A 22,336-nucleotide genomic window follows, 5' to 3' on the forward strand; every position below is an offset into this window, starting at 1 on the left:
TTTGCAAATTTCGCACAAAGTTAATTTATATGTCTGGCAGTGTTCTTAGATATGTTTTGTACAGAACTTCATCCGATAAGTATTGAAAATCGAAAAAACTCCGATCTTAAATATAATCTTTTCTTTCTTATAGAGAAAAAAAAAAAGAAGAAGAATCTTTAAAGGAGAATATTTTACGTTACACCGTTCTGCACTAATTAAAATATAATATTTATGCGTATTTTACCACCGGGCAACGTCGGGGGCTGCTAATTAAAAATAAAAATAGAATAAAATATAAAGAACATAAAAATAAACGAACTATTCAATTCCTCCAAAGAATATGGCGACATCAACCTCAGTTAGTACCACCCAAAATGGCCGTGACGAATAAAGGAGAATGGAAAGACCTAAGAGAGAGAACACCATACAGACTTCCACTAGAGAGATGCAGAGAATACTGTAATCATAGGGGAGGTTTGTTACAACTCAAATTTATAGAGAAACCCAGCAGTCATTATCGAAGGTAAATCAATGGTAAATGGCCGTTGCGATAATGCAAAATGATTTGCAACAGTTATCGAAAAGGCCGGAGATTACTGGAAGTCCAGGGTGAATTATTGTAACTCAATCTACTTGAAATCTACTAGTGATAAGTAGTAGTAGTAGTAGTAGTAGTAGTAGTAGTAGTAGTAGTAGTAGCAGCAGCAGTAGTAGTAGTCACATGATGAGGGTCAAGAATGCAGAAAAGCTAGTTAAATACGTGGAGTTTGCCAGAAATCTGAAGGGAATGTGGAATATCAATAGTCCAAGGAAGTGCTTAAAAAACATCTATGTATTCCTTCTATTATGATTTTACTATATAATCTGGTTTCTAAGAGTTTTCTTGTTTTTGTTTCATGGTTTTTTTTTTAAGATTTTCCTCTAATATTCTCTTTCATTTTTGTTCGGTTGATGGCATTCATGTTGAATGGATAATATAAACAGCAGTGGTTATAGGAAGTCTCGAAGACTGTTCTGTATTTTTATCTCTCAGGTGTTGTCCTCCAGATGTCACTTCTCGTCTTAATGTTTACACTTTTTCTTTTCATAAAATTGACGATTTTGTCAAATGTTCAGGTTTGGGAAAAAATTGGAACTACAAGGATTGCTGACGCAAAAAAAAAAAAACACGCAACATTGATTTAAAAAAGGTGAAAATAATAAGGAAAATTATCGAGTGTAGAAACCAACTGACATAACCAAGTTACATCGGCCTTTTTTAGGTTTACTTGCAACCTTGTATTTTGCTGTTTGCATGGAATGAAATACACACAGTTTATGGTCATGACTGCTTTTTAATATGACATTGGGGCATTTTTTTGTTGTTATTGCTTTGTTGTTTTTTGTGTTTTTTTGTTTTTGTTTTTCTCTCAAAAAAAAAAAAACAAAGATGCCGCAGTGTCATATGAATTCCATCTATTCTGAATATTTACAGGCAACCCCATCATGTACGACAGATCGACTGTTGTGGATTTTTACATAGTTTTCTTTGGTGTTTGATTTCGATTTCTCCGAACTGACGTCATACTCTTGGGATAGTTTGGTGTAGGTGGATGTAGGTCGTCCATGCCGTGGAGTCCACGGCCATACATTTCTCATTCTGACAATGACCGGCAAATCGTAGACGTCGCTCCCTGATGGTAGTAGATATGGCAGGCAGGTTACTATAAAGTTGCTGTTTCGGGGGATGATCTTACCAAAATATATTTAACACGGTTCGTAGCATACGGGTGTACATGCCGTCTAAGTTTCTTTCCAATCTTTTGGTGATGGCAGACAGGGAAATCTGGAAATAGAGAGTCACATTGGTCCGGGCAAGGAGCCCGACCAGATAGATAAATAGGTTAGGGTTAGGGTTTCTCTTTGGTGGTTTTGCTATCTCATATTACACTTCGCCTCTTCTGTCCTTGATCAGTGAAGGAAGGATCCTTAGACTGGGGCAAATTTTACTTTTTTATCAATTCAGAATGCCCCTTTGGGAGGAGCTGGGTTTTCCCCACATTATAAACCGGCGTTGTTTCACACTCTACCTCTTGTGGGGAGGCAAGTAAATAGATTCTATTGAGGTCCATTTCCACTTGATATGTATTATATATATATTATGAAAGGAATGTTCTAGTTTGCTTGAAGCATTGTGCGTAGTGTGAAAGGAGTTGTGTTTGAAGGCTATTTCAATGCGGTTCGTAGTGACACAAGTTAGCATATAAAAGAATAATAACAATATTAGAAGGATTTTTCAATAATTTTCAATTACGTTTCTTTTTATCCCCCTCCTCCGAAGAAGAGATACTATCAAAAAATAGCGACATTAACACCTACCATATTGTACAACACATTATGTTGGCAAATAAACGTAATATAATTGAAAATTATTGAAAATTTCTTCTAATATTATCATCATTCTTTTATTTCAACTCGTGTCAATGGTGTTTCCTACAAACCGCATTGATATAGCCTTCAAACACAACTCCTTTCACTATCTATATTATATTTTCTAAGTTTGTCTGTATGCCCGTTCTACTTTTTCTCGGAAACTACACCGCCAATCTGGCTGAAAATCTGTATTTGCTATGATGAAGTGCATCGAACTAAGAATTATGGTATTCGTTAAATGCACAGTTAGAGATTAATAGGGGTTAGTCAAAACAATACTACATTTTCTCTAGAATTTTTGTCGTAAACTAAGCTGGCCTTGCTAAAATTTTGTATGAACCTTTGCTCTGATAAGATACAGCGAACTAAGTATTATGGTATCCTACAATGCACAGTTATAGTTTAATAGGGATTAATAGGGATTATTAGGGGTTAGTATTTAATGCAAAAATGAGCACAAATTAAACCATATACAACTATCAGGTTGGCATAAAGCACCCATTCTAAATCAACAAGCTATAACGTTTGCCCGTTTTTAACGGACTAAAAATTGTAGTTATAACATATTGTCTATGCCTTATGTTGTAGACAACAGGCATTTTTTTCACATTGCACGTATGGTTTATCGTTTTGTTTTCATCTATTCTGGATGTAAAAATTATCCTCGTGTTCTATGGCGGATGTGTTGGCGACATTTACCGTAGATGTCATGGTATCCATTCAGTATTCACACTCCTTTTCTAAAAAAAAAAAAAGAAAAAATGACATTTTTCTGTATTTATTTTTTTCCGTCCAAATGTTTCTTTTTCTTCTTCACGCACTTGTCATAGTGAAGTGCGAGCGGAAGTTATTAAGATGCGGCCATTCAATCTGTGCGTCCAACGATGAAAATGCTGTTCAAACTTAAACGTGGCAGACCAAAAGAAATAATATTTCAAACAAAATCCTGACAAACCCACGAAAATGTTATTTCAAACTTAAGAAAAACCGACCAGTCGAAAACATATTTCAACCTAAAGCGTGACACACTAAATAAAATGTTATTTTCAAGTTAAAATATGGCAGATCGACGAAAATGTTACTTCAAGCTTCGGTATGACAGACTAATTGAAATTTTATTTCACACTAAAGCATGACTGACGAAATGGCAAATGTTAAAGGTCGCGGCCAGAGCAGAATGCGAAAAAAATTATATCTGTTAAGAATTGTTTTATGCTGTTGTTTTTTTTTTTCATATGTCATTAAATGATGAATTATTTTGATTTAAAATCCAGTTAGTATTGCGCATGTAAACTTGAAAAAAAAAACACGCTCGAAATGTGTCAACATAATGAGAATAAGAGAAATCAAAACGAGATATCAACTGAATTTGACGATGTCGTGTGATTTCTTATATGCGTAATACTAAATGAATTTTAAATCAAAATGATTCCTTAGTTAATAACATATGAGAAAAATAGCATGAAAATTTTTTTAATGTATATACAAATTTTTCTTGCATCCTGCTCTGGCCGCGACGTTTCCCTCGAAATGTTATTTCAATTTTAAATGTGACAGACTGACAGACCAAACAAAATGTTGTTTCATACGTGACAGACAGACGAAGATTTTATTTCAAATTAAAACGTGACAGACCAAACAAATTATTATTTCAGCTGAAACGTGACAGACAAATGAAAATTCAATTTCAAACTAAAGTGTGACAGAGCAATGGATGGGCAGAGATGTGGACGAATCTGAAATAAACTGCGGCAATTCAATCTGCGCTTTTTACGATGAAAGTGTAACTTCAACGTTAAACAACTGACGAACGACGCCTTTTATAAAGATACTTAGACGTTTCTAAAATTTCCATTTCATACTTATATGTGACTGACGAAAATTCTATTTTCAAATCTGACGGATGCGACGGACAGTGTTTCTTTATAAAGATGCATAGACGCATCTTAGAAAATAATTTTTTAAGCGATTCACTTTCTTAATTTCACTCTAACCCTCCCTCCCTCCCTCCTCTCTCTCTCTCTCTCTCTCTCTCTCTCTCTCTCTCTCTCTCTCTCTCTCTCTCTCTCTCTCTCTCTCTCTCTCTCAACACCATATTCCATCCTCATTCAATCCCGCAATCGCCTCACCCCTCACCTTCATTTCCATCCATGTTCTCAGTCTGACTGTTTCAGAAAGTTGAGGCAATATGCTTTCCAAACAGATCCGGGAAGGGAAAAGGGGGAGACCATGTGACTTAGACGAGTCTTCAAGACCGCGTGTGGGTGGGGATTCGCTGTTTTAGAACAGCATCAGTCCCACAAGCGAAACGCACGCAACGTACTCGGCCTGCAAATACAAGCGACGATGGGTAAGTAAAACTTTCAATTAATCTTCACATATTAATCAGTGAATTTCACACAAGCAAATTTTCTTTCGATCATATTACCATTTTATTTAGTTATATATTTTAGTTTTTATAATTTTAAAACGTCGTATTTGCTTTTTGTGGATACCTGACACGAATGCAGAACCTACAATGTTATTGTAAAGAAACCTTAATACAAAATTAATAATAATAATAATAATAATAATAATAATAATAATAATAATAATAATATACTAGACTACCCGTGACCCGTTGGGTCAGTATGTTATATTAGCTATGGAATTCATGTATGAGCGTGACACTTGTGATTTAAAAAAAATAGTTTTTTTTTTACATAAGAGAAACATTTCTATGAAAGTATATTAAAATGAAAAATAACGGACGGATCACTCAAACATAAAAAAAATCCTCTCTAGTCGTGCAAAGTTACCCATTTTTTAGAATAATCGCTCAAAAATCGAAAATTAAACATGATTTTCCTACGAATCGAACGCCGACGAAAGTCATTTAGCAGCAAAAACGCACATGAATCTACCGATGACAAATATAAGAATGAAAAACCCATATTGGAATCTTTCAACCAAGTTATAGAAATTTAAAATCTAGAAAAAAAAATAATTAATAAAACCTGAAGCAAAAAAATAAAACCTAAATAAATAAAATAAAATAAAACTAATATTGAAACAGATTAGTAAATGTGTCAACAAATTCACCGTTCTCACACAACTATTTTGTATCTAGAAATGTAAACAAAAAATAAAAAAAAAGAAGGAAGGAAGGAAAAGGGACGGATAAAGAGTAGTAGTAGTAGTAGTAGTAGTAGTAGTAGTAGTAGTAGTAGTAGTAGTCTTGGCTTTACTACAATTGTTCTTATGTTTGTCAACGGGTTAAAATTGTTTAGTTGTAAGAAAATAGCGACAGTATAGTTGTAATAAAGAATAGTTGCAAAACACCCCCACTCTTCCCATGTTAAATAATAATTCAAAATAATAACGTTAATATTTCAGTGCGCAGGTCAAAATCTGCAAAAGTAGCGATTTGTGTTTATTTGTTTACGTTGTTAGGGGTTAATGTTTATGCGCGCATGCGCAACCGGAAGTCGTAAACCGGAAAGTGGGTTACGTCACGCGTTATAAGGTCATTTGAGTTTTATAATTATATATATATATATATATATATATATATATATATATATATATATATATACTAGTAGGAAGACCCGAAGTTGCCTGGGATCAAATAAAGGTCACCCTCCCAACGAATGTTTCACCCTGCTTGTGTGGTAATAAAACCTCTCAAATACACTTGTGATGTTAGGCTGTATAAGGTGTCAACTTTTGTCAAAATCGCTTGTTCCTTCTTTCGTCGGATGTTTTTGATTATCGATACAGCAAAGACATTCCTATGCAAAACAAAAATTTCGATACTTTTTTGTGACCAAGGGCGGAGGTCCGTTTGAAATATAATAAAATAACAATAAAAATATTAAATACAAAAAGTAACGTCGTTTTTCGTGCTTCAAACAAACCCTCATAACCTTTAAATCACTATATATATATATATATATATATATATATATATATATTATATATATATATATAATGTTATTTTAAACTTTTATATAAACAAATTCTGATATATATATATATATATATATATATATATATATATATATATATATATATATATATATATCAGAATTTGTTTTTGTTAAGCTCACTTGAAAAATAGCGGTCGATTTTCTGGAGGTGATCGCTTTGGGTTATGCTAAAAAGTTAGTTTTAAAAAGTCACTTACCCTACCACTAACCCTAAGTCCGAATGGCAAACCTTTCCTCCACAAACCTTTCATAAAACAATACTTAAAAGCTGTTGCTTAGAAAATTTTAACTGGCATGTTTTTTTAGTTTTCTTCTTTTTTGTTGTTGTTGTTGTTGTTGTTGTTGTTGTTGTTGTTTGTTTGTTTGTTTGTTTGTTTGTTTGTTTGTTTGTTTGTTGGGGGGGGTCGTGTGTCGATAAATCAGCAAACGAGATACAATTTTAAGAAAAGGAAAATCTTCCAGATTCACATATATACTGGTCGGTAGATAATTTAATTTTACTATGTTTTTTTTTACAAAGGATTCATCACTTATCAAGCCTCAGAGACCACTCGAGGATAAGAGTTAATAAGCGTACAGTGGTCAATGGTACAATATCATAGTAATTGTTAGTAGTGGAAATTTGGTAAATTGGTTTACTTAAGGGAAACGGCTTATCAAAAACTTGTTTACGTTGGACTTGAAGACGGCCATATTGTAGTCAGCCGGAAAGCAGGCAAATGGAAGAGAGTATGCAGTTCTTAGAAAGAAACTTTGTTCATGGAATCTGCATTTAGTTTAGGCACAGATAAAGAGTGGGGAAAATTATTGATAGTGTTTTCAGCTAGACGAGTGCTTCTCGTGAAAGTTTAGCGAGGGGGGGGCATAGATTGGAGCTCAAACCAGAACTTTCCATGAAAATGACGATAAAGCAGGGACAGACTCGCAAAGTCTCTTTTGTGAGAAAGAGGTTGCAGGACAGAGAAAAGGCATCCTCCACTAGGCTACGAAGTCTGTTTTGAACTCTGTCAAGGCAGGATAAAACCTTTCTAGCAGCTCCTGTCCAGATGTGGCAACAGTACTCCGTCCTTGGACGTACCTAGCTCTTATATAGGTAGAGAATTGCATCAGCAGTGAGATATCTACTGGATCGATAGAAGGATCCCACCATTTTCTCAGCGACCTTGGCAACAGATATGATGTACGTGTTCCATTTCAAATCAGGAGTGAATGTTAAGCCCAAAAGCTTGTCAAAACATGGAGCCTTTCCAAGATGATAGCCATTCATTTCAGTTGGTGTCAGATGGGAATCGGAAAGTTGATGATGTAAAAACAGAAGTTTGGTTTTAGATGCATTTAAAGTAACCAGCCACTTCTTTCCCCATTGTACCACATGCTCAATATCAGAGAAGAGAGAATCAGAGAGAACTTTGTTGTTTATGGTCTTTGATGTACTGCCATAGATGGTATTGTCGTCAGCATAAATATCTACAAATAATCTAAGGATGTGGTTTGGAAGATCATTAATGTAGATTAGGAAGAGAGTTGAGCCCACGATGGATCCCTGAGGGACTCCAGCATTAATACCGTGAACTTCTGATTTCAGACCATCAACCACTACTCTTATAAATCTTTCAGAGAGAAATGATTTAATAATTGAGAAGACATTTCCAGCTATACCGTAACTGCAGATCGTTTTCTATTGAGTGCCCAAGAAGATTTCAAAATTTGTGTTCTGAATTTTTGCTGATTCATTTTTTATTCTTTATTTTGCAAATATCTAAAATTATGATTAAAGATTACTGTTTTACTGTAAGAAAAAAAAAACAGTTTTCCCTTAACCCGACCACTAACCTTAAGTCCACGTGTTAACGGCATCTAAAGGATACTAGATTCTATAAGGTACTCTCTTTCTCGCTTCGTTCGGATGGCTTTGTTTTCGATTTTACTTAGAGTTAGTTGTAGAGTTGAGTCATGGGTGCTTGTCCATAATTACCACAAAAAACAAAATTAAAGAAAAATCTATCGTGTACATACAGGTTACAGAAAGAAGATATCGCATTCCAAAAGTCACATAAATAGATCAAATAAATGACTATTTTAAAAAACTGATTACATATAATGATAGAAGATGTATCGAGACACAGGAATGGGTATGTTTGATCTGGCAGAACGGTGGTTCATTAAAACTGTGGGGTCTGTATGCTGTTTTTGAACCCAGTTAACGACGGGTACTTTTGCTAGTATATATATATATATATATATATATATATATACCACACTGATGAGCTGTGAAACAGCGAAACAGTACTGTATGTGGATGACTATATATATATATATAAATATATATATATATATATATATATATATATATATATATATATATATATATATATATATAGTCTCCCTATTTTGGGTTGAGCATATTGGGAAGTGATATAAAAACAACCATTAGCGTATTAAGCGACGCTCTTTGTGTAAACAAATCGAGCGGGGGCATTTGGACGATGTCAAAACATCGTTTATTCATTACCCACACAGCAGCAGCCGTATAGCATTATGGTGAGAAGCCTTAACTGTCATTTGGGCAGTCGGGTTTCGATCCTGGCTTGAGGCAGTTGCCTGTCTAGCCGCACTGATGATCTGTGAAACAGCGAAACAGTACTGTATGTGGATGACTATATATATATATATATATATATATATATATATATATATATATATATATATTGTGTATATCATAATGATTTGTGTATTTGTTAATGGGTCGTGGAAACCTAGGTTCAATTCTTAGTCGGATTATACCAAAGACAAAAAAATGTTTACTTGTTGCCTCTTGCTAAACATTCAACGTGATAAGTTGGAGATCAAATGTAAGTGGTCATCCTGGGAATTGTGTGTCACGCCACTCTGCACCTCGATTAGTAGCTAATGAAAGGGGAGACTTTTTGTCGCCCTCGACTATGGTTGGTCATTTTACTTTTGCTTAAGAAACGAATTAAATATGTTGTTATATGCAAATGTTGTTGAATAACTTGCTTTACACGACGTACTTTAGCACGGGGAACAAATTTGACTCGTCACTCCTACAAACAGACAAAGTTAATCGATAAAAATGACAGCCTCTTTTGAGCTAACCGATTCAAGATAGCCTTCATAACAGTTTTCCTCGTGTTCATTAATTTTACATTTTAATCAACTAATATCTTTTGTTAAAACTAACAGGAAAAAATCATACTTTGCTCGGGTTTAACAGTGAATATGAGCGCGTGGAAAAATATCAGCAGCAACGAAGGATGGCTGGCTTGCGAAGAAATTAGCAACAGCAGTAGTAGCCGTAATAGCGGATATGCAAATTAGGAAGTGTGCGCGAGAAGAAAGAAAAAGGAGATAAATACACACCATGTTCTTGGGGAGAAGAAAGTGCGCGTCGAAGAAAATAGACGTCTAAAATCGAAGACGAGAATGAGCCGGCTCGGCCCAGCATATGGTCGGGAGAAAGAGAAATGCGGCGTGCCAAGCTAAAATAGATACGTGGCAGCTAGAGACTTTTTAAGCGCCGAAAGTGATGGTGATTAAAAATTTTTGTTAAAAAAGAAAAATTGGCGACCCGGATTTTTATTTATTTTCAGTTTTATTTTCATGAATTAATAAAGTAAAGTTTTATTTTATGGATTACTAAAGTAAAGTTTTATTTTATGGATTACTAAAGTGAAGTTTTATTTTTATGAATTATTGAAATAAAGTGTAACAGCCACGTTACAAATGTTCGCACTAATATTTTGTTGTGGTGTGTCCACCTTATGGATAATAATGAACTCTTCAACTTACTATAAAGACAGAGAGAATATGTCTATCGGCGATCATTCGCAGGTTGTGCATAAGTTATACACATTTGGTAGTCGGACTGAGGCATACACTTCATTTGCTGTAATTGCTTTTCTGTTGAATATAATTTTGTTCCGACTAATTGCCGAGTTGTGTTTTTCTTCTTGACACCCTTATGGGACCACAACATATTTCTCTTAGTCTCTCTCTGCCTGTTTGATTGTTCCACTATTTCTTGGAAACAGAAAGATCTGGCTGAAATTTTTTATGGATCTTTGTTATGATAAAGTGCAGCGGACTAAGTATTGTGGCATCTGTTCGATGCATAGTTAGGGATTGATAGAGATTAGTCATCACAATACCAAATTTACTCTAGAAGTTTTCTCAGAAATTGCTGTGCCGATCTGGCTAAAATGTTAGTACTTTGCTGCAGTTTAAAGCCCGTTTTTCCGTGAGTATCGGCAACGCCCGGTGGACGACGAAAACCGCCGGATTTTACCGAGCAAACGGAAGTCAATAAAAAAAAAAAAGAAAGAAAATAAAACAAACAACCTACTGCAATAATTTCATAAATTTTACTGTTTTATGTATGTTTTTTTATGGCAACTGTGTTTTGTTTTTGTTTTGTTTTTGTTTTTTTTATGATGAGGGGTAATAAAAGTTTTGTTTTTTTTTAATTAGTGAACAAATATATTTTTTGGCTTTGTTTGTGTATGGAAAGTTATTTTGGTATTTTTTATGACCCAGCGTAGTATAAACACCCTCGACCTCCCCATGTTAAGAACGGCTTTCGGAAAAATATCCCTAACCTCTCCATATTAAGAACAGCTTTCGGAATAAACGACCCCACCCATCCATGTTAAGAACGGCTTTCAAGGTTGGAGATGTTTATTCCGAAATCCATTTTTAACATGGGGAAGTTGGAAGTAAGTCAACATGGTGAGGTTGGAGGTGTTTATATTGCGCTGGGGCAGGGCAGGGCGTAAAAAAAATACTCTTCGTTATCAGCAGCTGGTTTTCCTGACAAAACGTGAGGACCGTTTCCGGTGACTTACAAGTAATTTCCAGCCTACTATTATTCATTTTCCTTCCAAAAGACTTATTGCTTGAAGAAGTGCAATGATACTCTGCTCTTTCTTTCCTTTCGTTCTTTTTGTTTTCTTCTAATTTTTACCGTCTACTTAGTTGCGTCTCTTTTTGTTCACTCGGCATAATCCGGTGGTTTCTGTCGTTCGCCGGGCGTTGCGGAGCGAAACTCACGGAAAAAAAAAACGGGCTTTAAACTGCAGAAGTACCAAAATTTTGTATGGTCCTTTTTTATGACAATGTGCAACAAACTAAATATTATGGTATCTATTCGATGCACAGTTAATAATAGGCATTAAGAGGGATTAGTGTTTAATGTAAAAATAAGCACTCACTCTTCTTCAACAGTCTATAACTTTTGCCCATTTTCCGGCGTGAGCGCACAAGTTATGAACAATATATGGACACTTGGCAGTCGGACTGACGTATAACCATACTCTTCATTTGTTATATTTGCTTTTCTTTATATATATTTTGTTTCAACGAATTATCAAGTGGTGCCTTTCTTAGATTAATTTCATAGATTAATTTAATTTTTTTATACATATACAGGGTGTTTCAAAAGTCTTGGGAACATAAAGATTTTTAATAACTCAAAAACTATTAGGAGTTAAAAAATGAAATTGGTACCGTTGGAAAGGTTAAAGTTTCAAGTTTTGTGGGGAATCTTCAAACTTGCTCAATATGAGCACCATTCGTCACACGGCAGACATCTAGTCGATAGTCCATTTCCTGCCAAACGCGTTCCAGCATCTTGGCGTCAATGGTTCCCACAACTGCCGTTATTCGAGCCTTTAGTTCGTCAATATCTCTTGGAAGGGGCGGCACATAGACTTGTTGCTTGACAAAGCCCCAAAGGAAAAAGTCACACTCAGTACCCCATATGCGAGTGCTATGCTTGTTAACTTTGCCATTCAGATAGAAGGTCGCCTCATCGCTAAAAACAAGCCGGTCATCAAAGCCGTTATCTTCCAACTTCTCTTGCATTGCAATGCAAAAGTCACGGCGAAGTGGCTTATCAGTGTCCTTCAACTTTTGGACCAACTTGAGCTTGTAAGGTACCATTTGCAGTCGTTTCCTTAAGACACGCCAGACAGTTGCTGGAGCAAGCTGAAGTTCCCTGCTGGCTCTTCTCACTGATTTACGGGGGCTCTGCTGAAAGGCTTCCGGACTTGCTCAACTGCATCTTCTGAAGTTGAAGGGCGACCTGTTCGCTTACTTGGGCACAAACACCCATCTTTCACAAATTTAGCATGCCATCTGACAATGGGTTTCCTTTCAGGGACTTCTTTTTTTAAATTTCCTGCGAAATGCACGCTGAACACATGTCCACGATTCAGTCTTTGCAAATTGGAGGACGCAAAACGCCTTGTCTTGTTTAGAGAACGCCATTACTGCACATGGAAAGATAAGACGAAAATCATTAGTATGACCAAAAACTTGATTAAGCAAGCTTTAAAATGGCACCAGTTTCATTTTTCTACCTGGAATAGTTCATGAGATATACGCATTTGTAATGTTCCCAAGACTTTTGAAACACCCTGTATTACTATAATCATTTCTAATGACCTAACAAAAAAAGGCATCTGTTTATTTTTTTAGAGTGTATGTTTTATTTCTGACTTTATCTCGGGTGACGACGGTATTTTTTTTCTTTTTTTGCGTTTGATAAGGGGAGGGGGCTATTTACACAAGGACTTGCCATGCCCGGTATTAAACCTAACGTTGAACATTTAAATTAAAAAAAAAAAACGAAAGAAACTGAGGCATGCGAGTATTATTGGTTTTTTTTTTTTACTGAACAGTTCACTTCTTTTAAGGGGGGGGGATTCGATCTAAGATCGAACCCAAAACCTAAAGACAGCGAATCAAGTACGATTACCATTAGATCAGCTTGACACGATCTTTAAAAAGTCATTTTTTCTAAACCTACTTGTTTTTTAAGGAATCTATCATATGAAAAAGTCACGCATGCACATTCGTGAAACAGATAAAAATCCGGCGACCTCCACATACCAATTTTCCAATTTTAACCCCTGAGCAGCCCTTTTTTTCTGGATGAAAAAGTTTTCCACGTAACTGAATACCCTATATTTAAAATTGCAAGTTTGTAGATAAAAATCCGTGGAGTATATACATATTTTATTTATTTATTTATTTTTTTACACAGTGATGACCACTTATCAAGGCCCGGAAGCCACTCAGGGATAAGGGTTATTGCAAGTACATTACGTTAGTGTGGAGGTTTGATGAAGTGTTTACTTAAGGGGGCGGTTCATTAGGAATTTGTTAACATTGGACTTGAAGACATCCAAGTTGTAGTCTAATTCTACTCACCTGAATAATAATGCTGAATTTACGCACAAATTGTTTTTTGTTTTGTTTAAACTACGACGGTTTTTGTTTGTTATTGTTTTGTGTTATTCTGTGAGTTTTTTTTTTTGGGGGGGGGGTAATAAAATTTTTGTTTCTTTGAATTAGTGAACAAATATGGTTTTTGTTTTGTTTGTGTATGGAAAGTTATTTTAGCCTTTTTTTACGGCCTGTCCCAGCGTAGTATAAACACCCCTCCCCAACCTCCTCATGTTTTGTTGTTTTTCATTGCTGTTGTTGCTTTTTGTTGTTTTTGTTTTGGTTTGTTTTTTCACATTATTATCGGTTCAAATCAAAGAGAAGTAACTTTGTATGAACAAATCGTTCGCTACGCCCCTTTTTTAAGATGGCGGCGAGTTTGAAAATATTTCCGGGCCGGAAAAAGTATTTTTCCGAAAGCATTAAATTGGATTGCATTTTATTCCTCGTGACAACATGCTTTAATGACCCACAACAGAAAAATGTTGTGCACTTCACGGAGGAAGCCAGCTTAAGCAGATTGCAATTCAAAAGATGCAGATTAGGGTTAGGACGTGAGGGCACATGAAGGTTGCAAATATGAACACACGCACATCTAGATAATTTAGACCAGAGCTAGTGACATTGTCAATAAGATTGTTTTTACATGAGAGTCACCACTGATCAAGGTCTGGAATACACTCGAGGATAAGAGTTGATGCGTGTAAGATTGTCCGTGAGACAACAGCCTATTAGGATGGGTGTGACAGGAATCGAACATGGCACTGCACCATTGCTCTATCTAATCTTAAAATACTGAGAGATTATTGAACACAATTGCTAGAAGAGGGGGGTAATCGGGGTTCATACCTTTTTAAAAATATTAGTTCTTAAATGGTCACGATTGATACCAAACGATCTGAACTTTACACGATCAACCCTATAGGTCGTATTGGCATCAAAACCTTGTGTTTAAACCCCCATATAATTCTACCCGGGTGTTTTATTGCACTTCGGATGATGGGAAATCACCTAATCTTATATTCTACCCATCACCACACACGTAGAACACAGGTGGTGAAATTAATGCAAATACACACTACGGATTTTTATATATTATATTATCATAAACCACAAAACAGAATAGTTAAAAAGTGTAACACCTTTCTATTATAGCTTCTCTCTGTCTATTTTTCTCCCTCTCCCTCTTTCCCTCCTACTTATGAGACATCAGCTTGGGGTTATTAGCTGGTTGGATGACCGCGTCCTTTGTCGAGACCAAATAGGTCCATTTCACAGTCGGCAGAGTGCTTTCCTCGTATGCAATAGGCTTCAAGTTCGTTGACTGTCATGGATCTTGTGGGCTGCGACGTTGTTTGGCTGTGGAATTTATTATATATAATCTCTCACATTCTGAAAATCATATATATATATATATATATATAGTAATAATAATTAGAAATAAATAGTGATATTTACAACTAAAAAAAGTAAAAATAGGTTTAAGGCTCCTAAAATTTGTACTAAAATGTCCGCAAAGACCCGTGGCGCAGTGGTTAGAGGACTTGGAAAAATCAATTGTAAACGTGATATTCTCCTGAAGGTTCAACTCTCAGTGTGGGCGACCGAAAAATACAATTGCGACTTAGAATCTCTATCTAGTCATGGCTGACGGAAAAGAGCATGCTACCCCCGTGAAGTAAATAAAGGATTCCGTTCAAATTCCCGACTTCGACAGAAACCTTCTTGAAGAAGGTCGTAGGTTACGTCAACCGAAACGTTGTGAAAATCACACAAGATGAATCCGATGAATTCAAAAAATGATTAATCAAATCTCATCTCAAAAATTCAGAAACGTCAAGCTAATTTTGGGTGAAAATAATTTGGTCTAACAGAAAAATATGGTTGTGCACCCATTAAAAACATATTTATACCAACTGTTGCTTTATATTTTTGTATCTTTGTCCTGTGTGCACCGGAGCTCCGTTGTTCTGGATTCTTACTAACATAGCAGACGTTTGTGGGTCTGACTCAGTGTAATATGTCAGCCCCTACTGTTTTGTTATGTCACTTAAAAAAGCAGTCTTGGATTGCAGGATTTTTTATTTACTTTTATTTTTTTATTTTTTATTTAACTTATGTCGGCGAATGACGTATGCTGGGAACATGGCGTCTTCCTACACAGGATTGATGTAAGAAAGCCGGTCGACATTTTTTTTTTTTTTTTTTTTTTTTTTTTCCTATCTGGGTTGAGGATCGACGGGTTGTGTCAACAATTTCTTTGTGCGCATGAGATTTTGAAATTGAAACACAAACCAGAACTCTCTCTCTCTCTCTCTCTCTCTCTCTCTCTCTCTCTCTCTCTCTCTCTCGCTCGCTCGCTCGTTTATCTATCTATCTCTAAAGACGGGTAAAATTAATTGCCTGAAGAAAACTGAGTTGAACCACGTTTATATCCTCTTACGAAGATTAAAATCAAAATATAATATTAGTAAACCTTATATCTAGAATCCTTATTACAATTTTGATTAAAATCGATTACATTTTTTGTATTCCAGAAAAGTCTCAAATTTAATGGGCCTTAAGAAAATTTCAAACTCAGTCAATCTTTCTTAATTGATGTTGCCTGATTATAAAGTTGAAGAAAAACCCCTTTTTGCATGACATAATTGAATTTTTAAGTTTTTTCTCTTTCAACAAATAACCGGAAGTAGTTAGTTCAATACACCATATCTACATGACAAAAGCAATCTATAATTGTCACATTCTGCGCATCTGGTTGAAACTCCAAACTTTGCAAGCTTTAGCTTAGTGATGTGGGAAACTTTCACCTGGCCCCTCACATATATCGGAGAAATGAATGTCAGCAATAATCATTTGATTCTTACGAAAATGAATGAATAATAGCCAACAAAACAGCAGCATGTGTGTATGTGTGCTCACCTTTTATTTATACAAATTCTTTAATTTATAAAGCTCGATTTAACTACAGAGCATATAACAAATAAATGACAAAAATCTATATTCCAAACTCCAATATGTTGACCATCTTACCGTTTATTCATTTAAGTAAGTTGACATGCACATTTCATGACAGCAGCTATTTCGTAGTGCAAAATCATTGACGTAATTATTATTATCACATTCAATGATTGACATAATAATTAAATGAATGATTTTGCGCTGACATGTGCTGTTAAGAATTGTGAATGTTAATTTACTTAAAGGAATACACGATAAGATGGTCTATAGCAAGCCCCACTCTCCCCAATGGTTTACTTCGACTTGCGCAACTGCCATTGCTAAAAGGCAGCATGCATACCGCAGATTTAACCGACATAAGTCCAGTTCAAACAAACAGAAGTATATAGAGGCTAGAAGTAACGTTAAGAAACAAATAGCGACAGCTAAGAGAGAATTTACTGAAACCACTAAAAAACGCAGCGAAGCACAAAAATTAGGAAATCGTGACTTCTGGAAAATCTACAACAGTGTAGTAAATAATGGGCAATCAACAATTCCCCCGCTAACCAACAATCACAAGGTTGTTTGCTCAGCAACCGACAAGGCTAATATGCTTGCCAGCCGGTTTGCCTCGAACTCCACACTGGACCCTACTAACCACCCCCTGCCTGACTTTCCTTTGCGGACAGACGCCACGCTAGACGATCTGAAAATCACCCCTGCTCAGGTACACGCTATCATAAAAAAAACCTTGACACTTCAAAAGCATGTGGACCTGATCTCATCCCAGCTGTGCTATTAAAAAAGTGCTCAGCCGAAGTAGCCCCAGTTCTCTCCAAACTCTACAACAAATGCCTTAATGAATCATGCTTTCCGGGCTGTTGGAAAACTGCTTCTGTGGTACCAATATTCAAGAATTTCTGGCGAAAGAACTGATCCATTAAATTATCGCCCCATTAGCCTCCTCCCACTTTTCGCCAAAATATTTGAGACCATAATTAACCAGGCCATAGTCCGGCACCTTACAGATGCTAAACTTCTGACTGACAAACAATATGGATTTAGACATGCCCGCTCCACAGCTGACATCCTCACTGTAATCTCTGAACGTATATACCATTCACTGGACAAAGCGGGGGAGGGCAGAGCGGTAGCTCTAGATATATCTAAGGCTTTTGATAGGGTATGGCACAAGGATCTCCTCAGGAAAATTAAATCATACGGTATCACTGGTAGAATACTTAACATAATTAGGTCCTTCTTAGATAAGAGAAAAATCCAGGTTTTCCTCGACGGCCGTACGTCTAAACAGTGGGATATAAATGCGGGAGTGCCTCAGGGGTCTATCCTTGGACCTCTATTGTTCCTAATATTTATTAATGACCTCCCCGACAAAACTGCCTCTGAGATGGATATATATGCTGATGACACCATACTCTATAACAGGCATGACAGGAAAACAAATGAACACATATCAAAACAAATGGCAAAAACACTAGAGGATGACCCCCAATCTGTAGTGGAATGGGGACATAAATGGATGGTCACTTTCAATGCTGCCAAGACTAAACTGGTTTCATTCAATAATTACAAGAAACCTTCTCTGCCACCAATAGCGATGGCCAGTGACTCTCTGTCCGAGAGTACATCTTTCAAACTGCTTGGCCTAACGTTCACAGGAAACATGAGTTGGAACAATTATATTGAAAACATTGCCAGGGCCGCTGCGAAAAAGGTTGGCTCTCTCTACCGTGCTAGAAAACTACTGACACCTGAAAGTATCCTGTACCTCTACAAGGCCACCATTCGCCCATGTATGGAGTATTGTTGTTACATTTGGGCTGGTGCATCTGCTACTAGTCTCTCGCTCCTAGACAAGGTTAAAAAAGAGTCGCCAATCTGATAGGCCCTGAACTGGCATCTAAGCTTCAGCCTCTGTCCCATCGACGAAACGTTGCATCCCTCTGCCTTTTCTACAAGTACTTTAATGGTGAATGCTCTGACGAACTGCAGACTCTTGTGCCCCCACGACGTAGACACCCTCGACAAACCCGACAGGCAGCTAAATCTCACCCCCACACAGTAGAGATCCCTAGATGCAAAAGATCTTTCTACTCACGTAGTTTCTTCCCCAGAATCGCTAGACTCTGGAATTCCATTCCAAGTTCCTGCTTCCCCAACTGTACTGACATGCAGAAGCTCAAGTGCAACGTGAACCGACATCATAGCGCCCCAGTAGTTGCTGCCCCTGATAGTAGCCCCCTAAACCAAAGTGGCAATGCGCCTTGTTTGGGGTGAAAATGTAACAAAAAAAATATATAACATCTTGGCGTTTAGAATATAGATATTTGTTATTTATTTGCTCTGTAGTCACATTGAGCTGCATAAATTAAAGAATTGGTATTAATAAAAGGTGAAATATAATCGAATAAACATATTTCCATATATATATATATATATATATCCAGGGTTATGACGTGTAAGAAGCATAAAAACGACGCTGTTTTTACTTTATTTTATTTTAATATTTCGAGCAGTATTCCACTCGTTATCAAAACTGTAGCGAAATGGGTAAAATTAATCGTAAATGTTTTGATTAATTTTAGTCGCTAATCAAAACATTTACGATTAATTTTGCCCATTTCGCTACAGTTTTGACAAAAAGCGGAGTACTGCTCGAAATATTAAAATAAAATAAAATATGATAAATTAGAAACATCGTTTTTATGTTTCTTACAACTCCTATAATTCTGAAAATACTTCCCTAGAAACATACGTCCAATAACATAAAACTTTACACATTATATATATATATATATATTTAATATATATATATATATATATATATATATATATATATATATTAAATACTAATAATGAAATTGCTTTATACCTATAGACACTAGTGTTTCATGCTTACGCAATCATCAGTATAGGTAACGATTCCTGCCACTCATGAGATCCGAAATCAGCCACGAAATCACCTTTTGCTCTATTTGCCGAGCCTCCACCCTGGGGCCGCCAAAAAATTGCTACGGGAATGAACTAAAATAAGAACTATTAAACGCCGAATTTGGGCGAATATATTATGAAAATCTAGAGTGTTTGCACGAGCGGAAGTCGTGAATAATGCATAGACACTGGTTGACTACCTTAGTTATAACTAAATGACAGTGCCCATCCTTAAGTATTCTTAAAGGTGATTGATAATTATAATTAAATAAAAATGATTCTATATACCATATATATGCAATTATCAGTGTAGGGGGTGTGTCTTCTCTCCTTCTCCCTTACTCTCAAAATCTTATGTGTTCGTTGTTGATTCTTCAGGCCAGCCAAACTGCGATAGATTTGACCACAGAATTGGCACTCCTGATAAGTTTTGTTTGCAGTGACATTATTGGGATGTAAAATTTTCGCGAATGGCATTTGAAGCCAGCAAGAGATAAGCACAATTTTCCACATATGTCACAGTTTGTATGGTGACTCTGTGGACGCAGTGCTGGACCTTGTTCGCCTTTGCGAATCAAAAGTTTGTAGGCGCTGTATTGCAAACGGCTATTCTCAAATGATTGTATGTTTTCCTAAATCAGTTTCCACCATTGTCCGCATTAGTCCACATATAATTCCGATTGTTTCAGATAAGATTTTATTGTGCTCTTAACTCTCTTCTTTGGTTTTGATGCACCTCTCTTTCCTTCCCAAATTTCACCATAGAATAATTGCCTTGGCAGACGACCGTCATCCATACACACAACGTGGCCAACGCATCGGAGACAACTTTTCATTACCATTGACTGAATAGTTGGTAGCCATGCTTTTCATTACCATTGACTGAATGGTTGGTAGCCATGCTTTTCATTACCATTGACTGAATGGTTGGTAGCCATGCTTTTCATTACCATTGACTGAATAGTTGGTAGCCATGCTTTTCATTACCATTGACTGAATAGTTGGTAGCCATGCTTTTCATTACCATTGACTGAATAGTTGGTAGCCATGCTTTTCATTACCATTGACTGAATGGTTGGTAGCCATGCTTTTCATTACCATTGACTGAATGGTTGGTAGCCATGCTTTTCATTACCATTGACTGAATAGTTGGTAGCCATGCTTTTCATTACCATTGACTGAATGGTTGGTAGCCATGCTTTTCATTACCATTGACTGAATGGTTGGTAGCCATGCTTTTCATTACCATTGACTGAATGGTTGGTAGCCATGCTTTTCATTACCATTGACTGAATAGTTGGTAGCCATGCTTTTCATTACCATTGACTGAATGGTTGGTAGCCATGCTTTTCATTACCATTGACTGAATAGTTGGTAGCCATGCTTTTCATTACCATTGACTGAATAGTTGGTAGCCATGCTTTTCATTACCATTGACTGAATGGTTGGTAGCCATGCTTTTCATTACCATTGACTGAATAGTTGGTAGCCATGCTTTTCATTACCATTGACTGAATGGTTGGTAGCCATGCTTTTCATTACCATTGACTGAATGGTTGGTAGCCATGCTTTTCATTACCATTGACTGAATGGTTGGTAGCCATGCTTTTCATTACCATTGACTGAATGGTTGGTAGCCATGCTTTTCATTACCATTGACTGAATGGTTGGTAGCCATGCTTTTCATTACCATTGACTGAATAGTTGGTAGCCATGCTTTTCATTACCATTGACTGAATGGTTGGTAGCCATGCTTTTCATTACCATTGACTGAATGGTTGGTAGCCATGCTTTTCATTACCATTGACTGAATGGTTGGTAGCCATGCTTTTCATTACCATTGACTGAATAGTTGGTAGCCATGCTTTTCATTACCATTGACTGAATGGTTGGTAGCCATGCTTTTCATTACCATTGACTGAATGGTTGGTAGCCATGCTTTTCATTACCATTGACTGAATGGTTGGTAGCCATGCTTTTCATTACCATTGACTGAATAGTTGGTAGCCATGCTTTTCATTACCATTGACTGAATGGTTGGTAGCCATGCTTTTCATTACCATTGACTGAATAGTTGGTAGCCATGCTTTTCATTACCATTGACTGAATAGTTGGTAGCCATGCTTTTCATTACCATTGACTGAATGGTTGGTAGCCATGCTTTTCATTACCATTGACTGAATAGTTGGTAGCCATGCTTTTCATTACCATTGACTGAATGGTTGGTAGCCATGCTTTTCATTACCATTGACTGAATGGTTGGTAGCCATGCTTTTCATTACCATTGACTGAATGGTTGGTAGCCATGCTTTTCATTACCATTGACTGAATGGTTGGTAGCCATGCTTTTCATTACCATTGACTGAATGGTTGGTAGCCATGCTTTTCATTACCATTGACTGAATGGTTGGTAGCCATGCTTTTCATTACCATTGACTGAATGGTTGGTAGCCATGCTTTTCATTACCATTGACTGAATAGTTGGTAGCCATGCTTTTCATTACCATTGACTGAATGGTTGGTAGCCATGCTTTTCATTACCATTGACTGAATGGTTGGTAGCCATGCTTTTCATTACCATTGACTGAATGGTTGGTAGCCATGCTTTTCATTACCATTGACTGAATGGTTGGTAGCCATGCTTTTCATTACCATTGACTGAATGGTTGGTAGCCATGCTTTTCATTACCATTGACTGAATGGTTGGTAGCCATGCTTTTCATTACCATTGACTGAATGGTTGGTAGCCATGCTTTTCCTTATATTTCTGTATCTGAGATATGAGACAACCATTTGATATGAAGTATCTGTCTCAAACACCGTTGATGGAAATC

At 36.5% G+C, this 22,336-nt stretch overlaps 1 protein-coding gene across 2 annotated transcripts in view; it reads left to right on the top strand.

Moving 5' to 3' along the window:
• Positions 1-4,528: 4,528 nt before the first annotated feature.
• Positions 4,529-22,336, top strand: part of LOC145292858 (uncharacterized) — a 68,165-nt gene continuing 50,357 nt past the window's right edge. The window contains exon 1 of one of the 2 annotated variants that reach the window (XM_080138961.1): positions 4,529-4,744. In XM_080138961.1, coding sequence (XP_079995087.1) covers positions 4,741-4,744 — 4 coding nt within the window. In that variant the 5' untranslated portion in view covers positions 4,529-4,740. The remainder of the gene's footprint in view (positions 4,745-22,336) is intronic. The other variant, XM_080138962.1, reaches the window with a different exon arrangement.

This window comes from Euprymna scolopes, chromosome 14, assembly GCF_053919585.1.
Source record: "Euprymna scolopes isolate OS-2025 chromosome 14, ASM5391958v1, whole genome shotgun sequence".
Lineage (NCBI taxonomy): Eukaryota > Metazoa > Mollusca > Cephalopoda > Sepiida > Sepiolidae > Euprymna > Euprymna scolopes.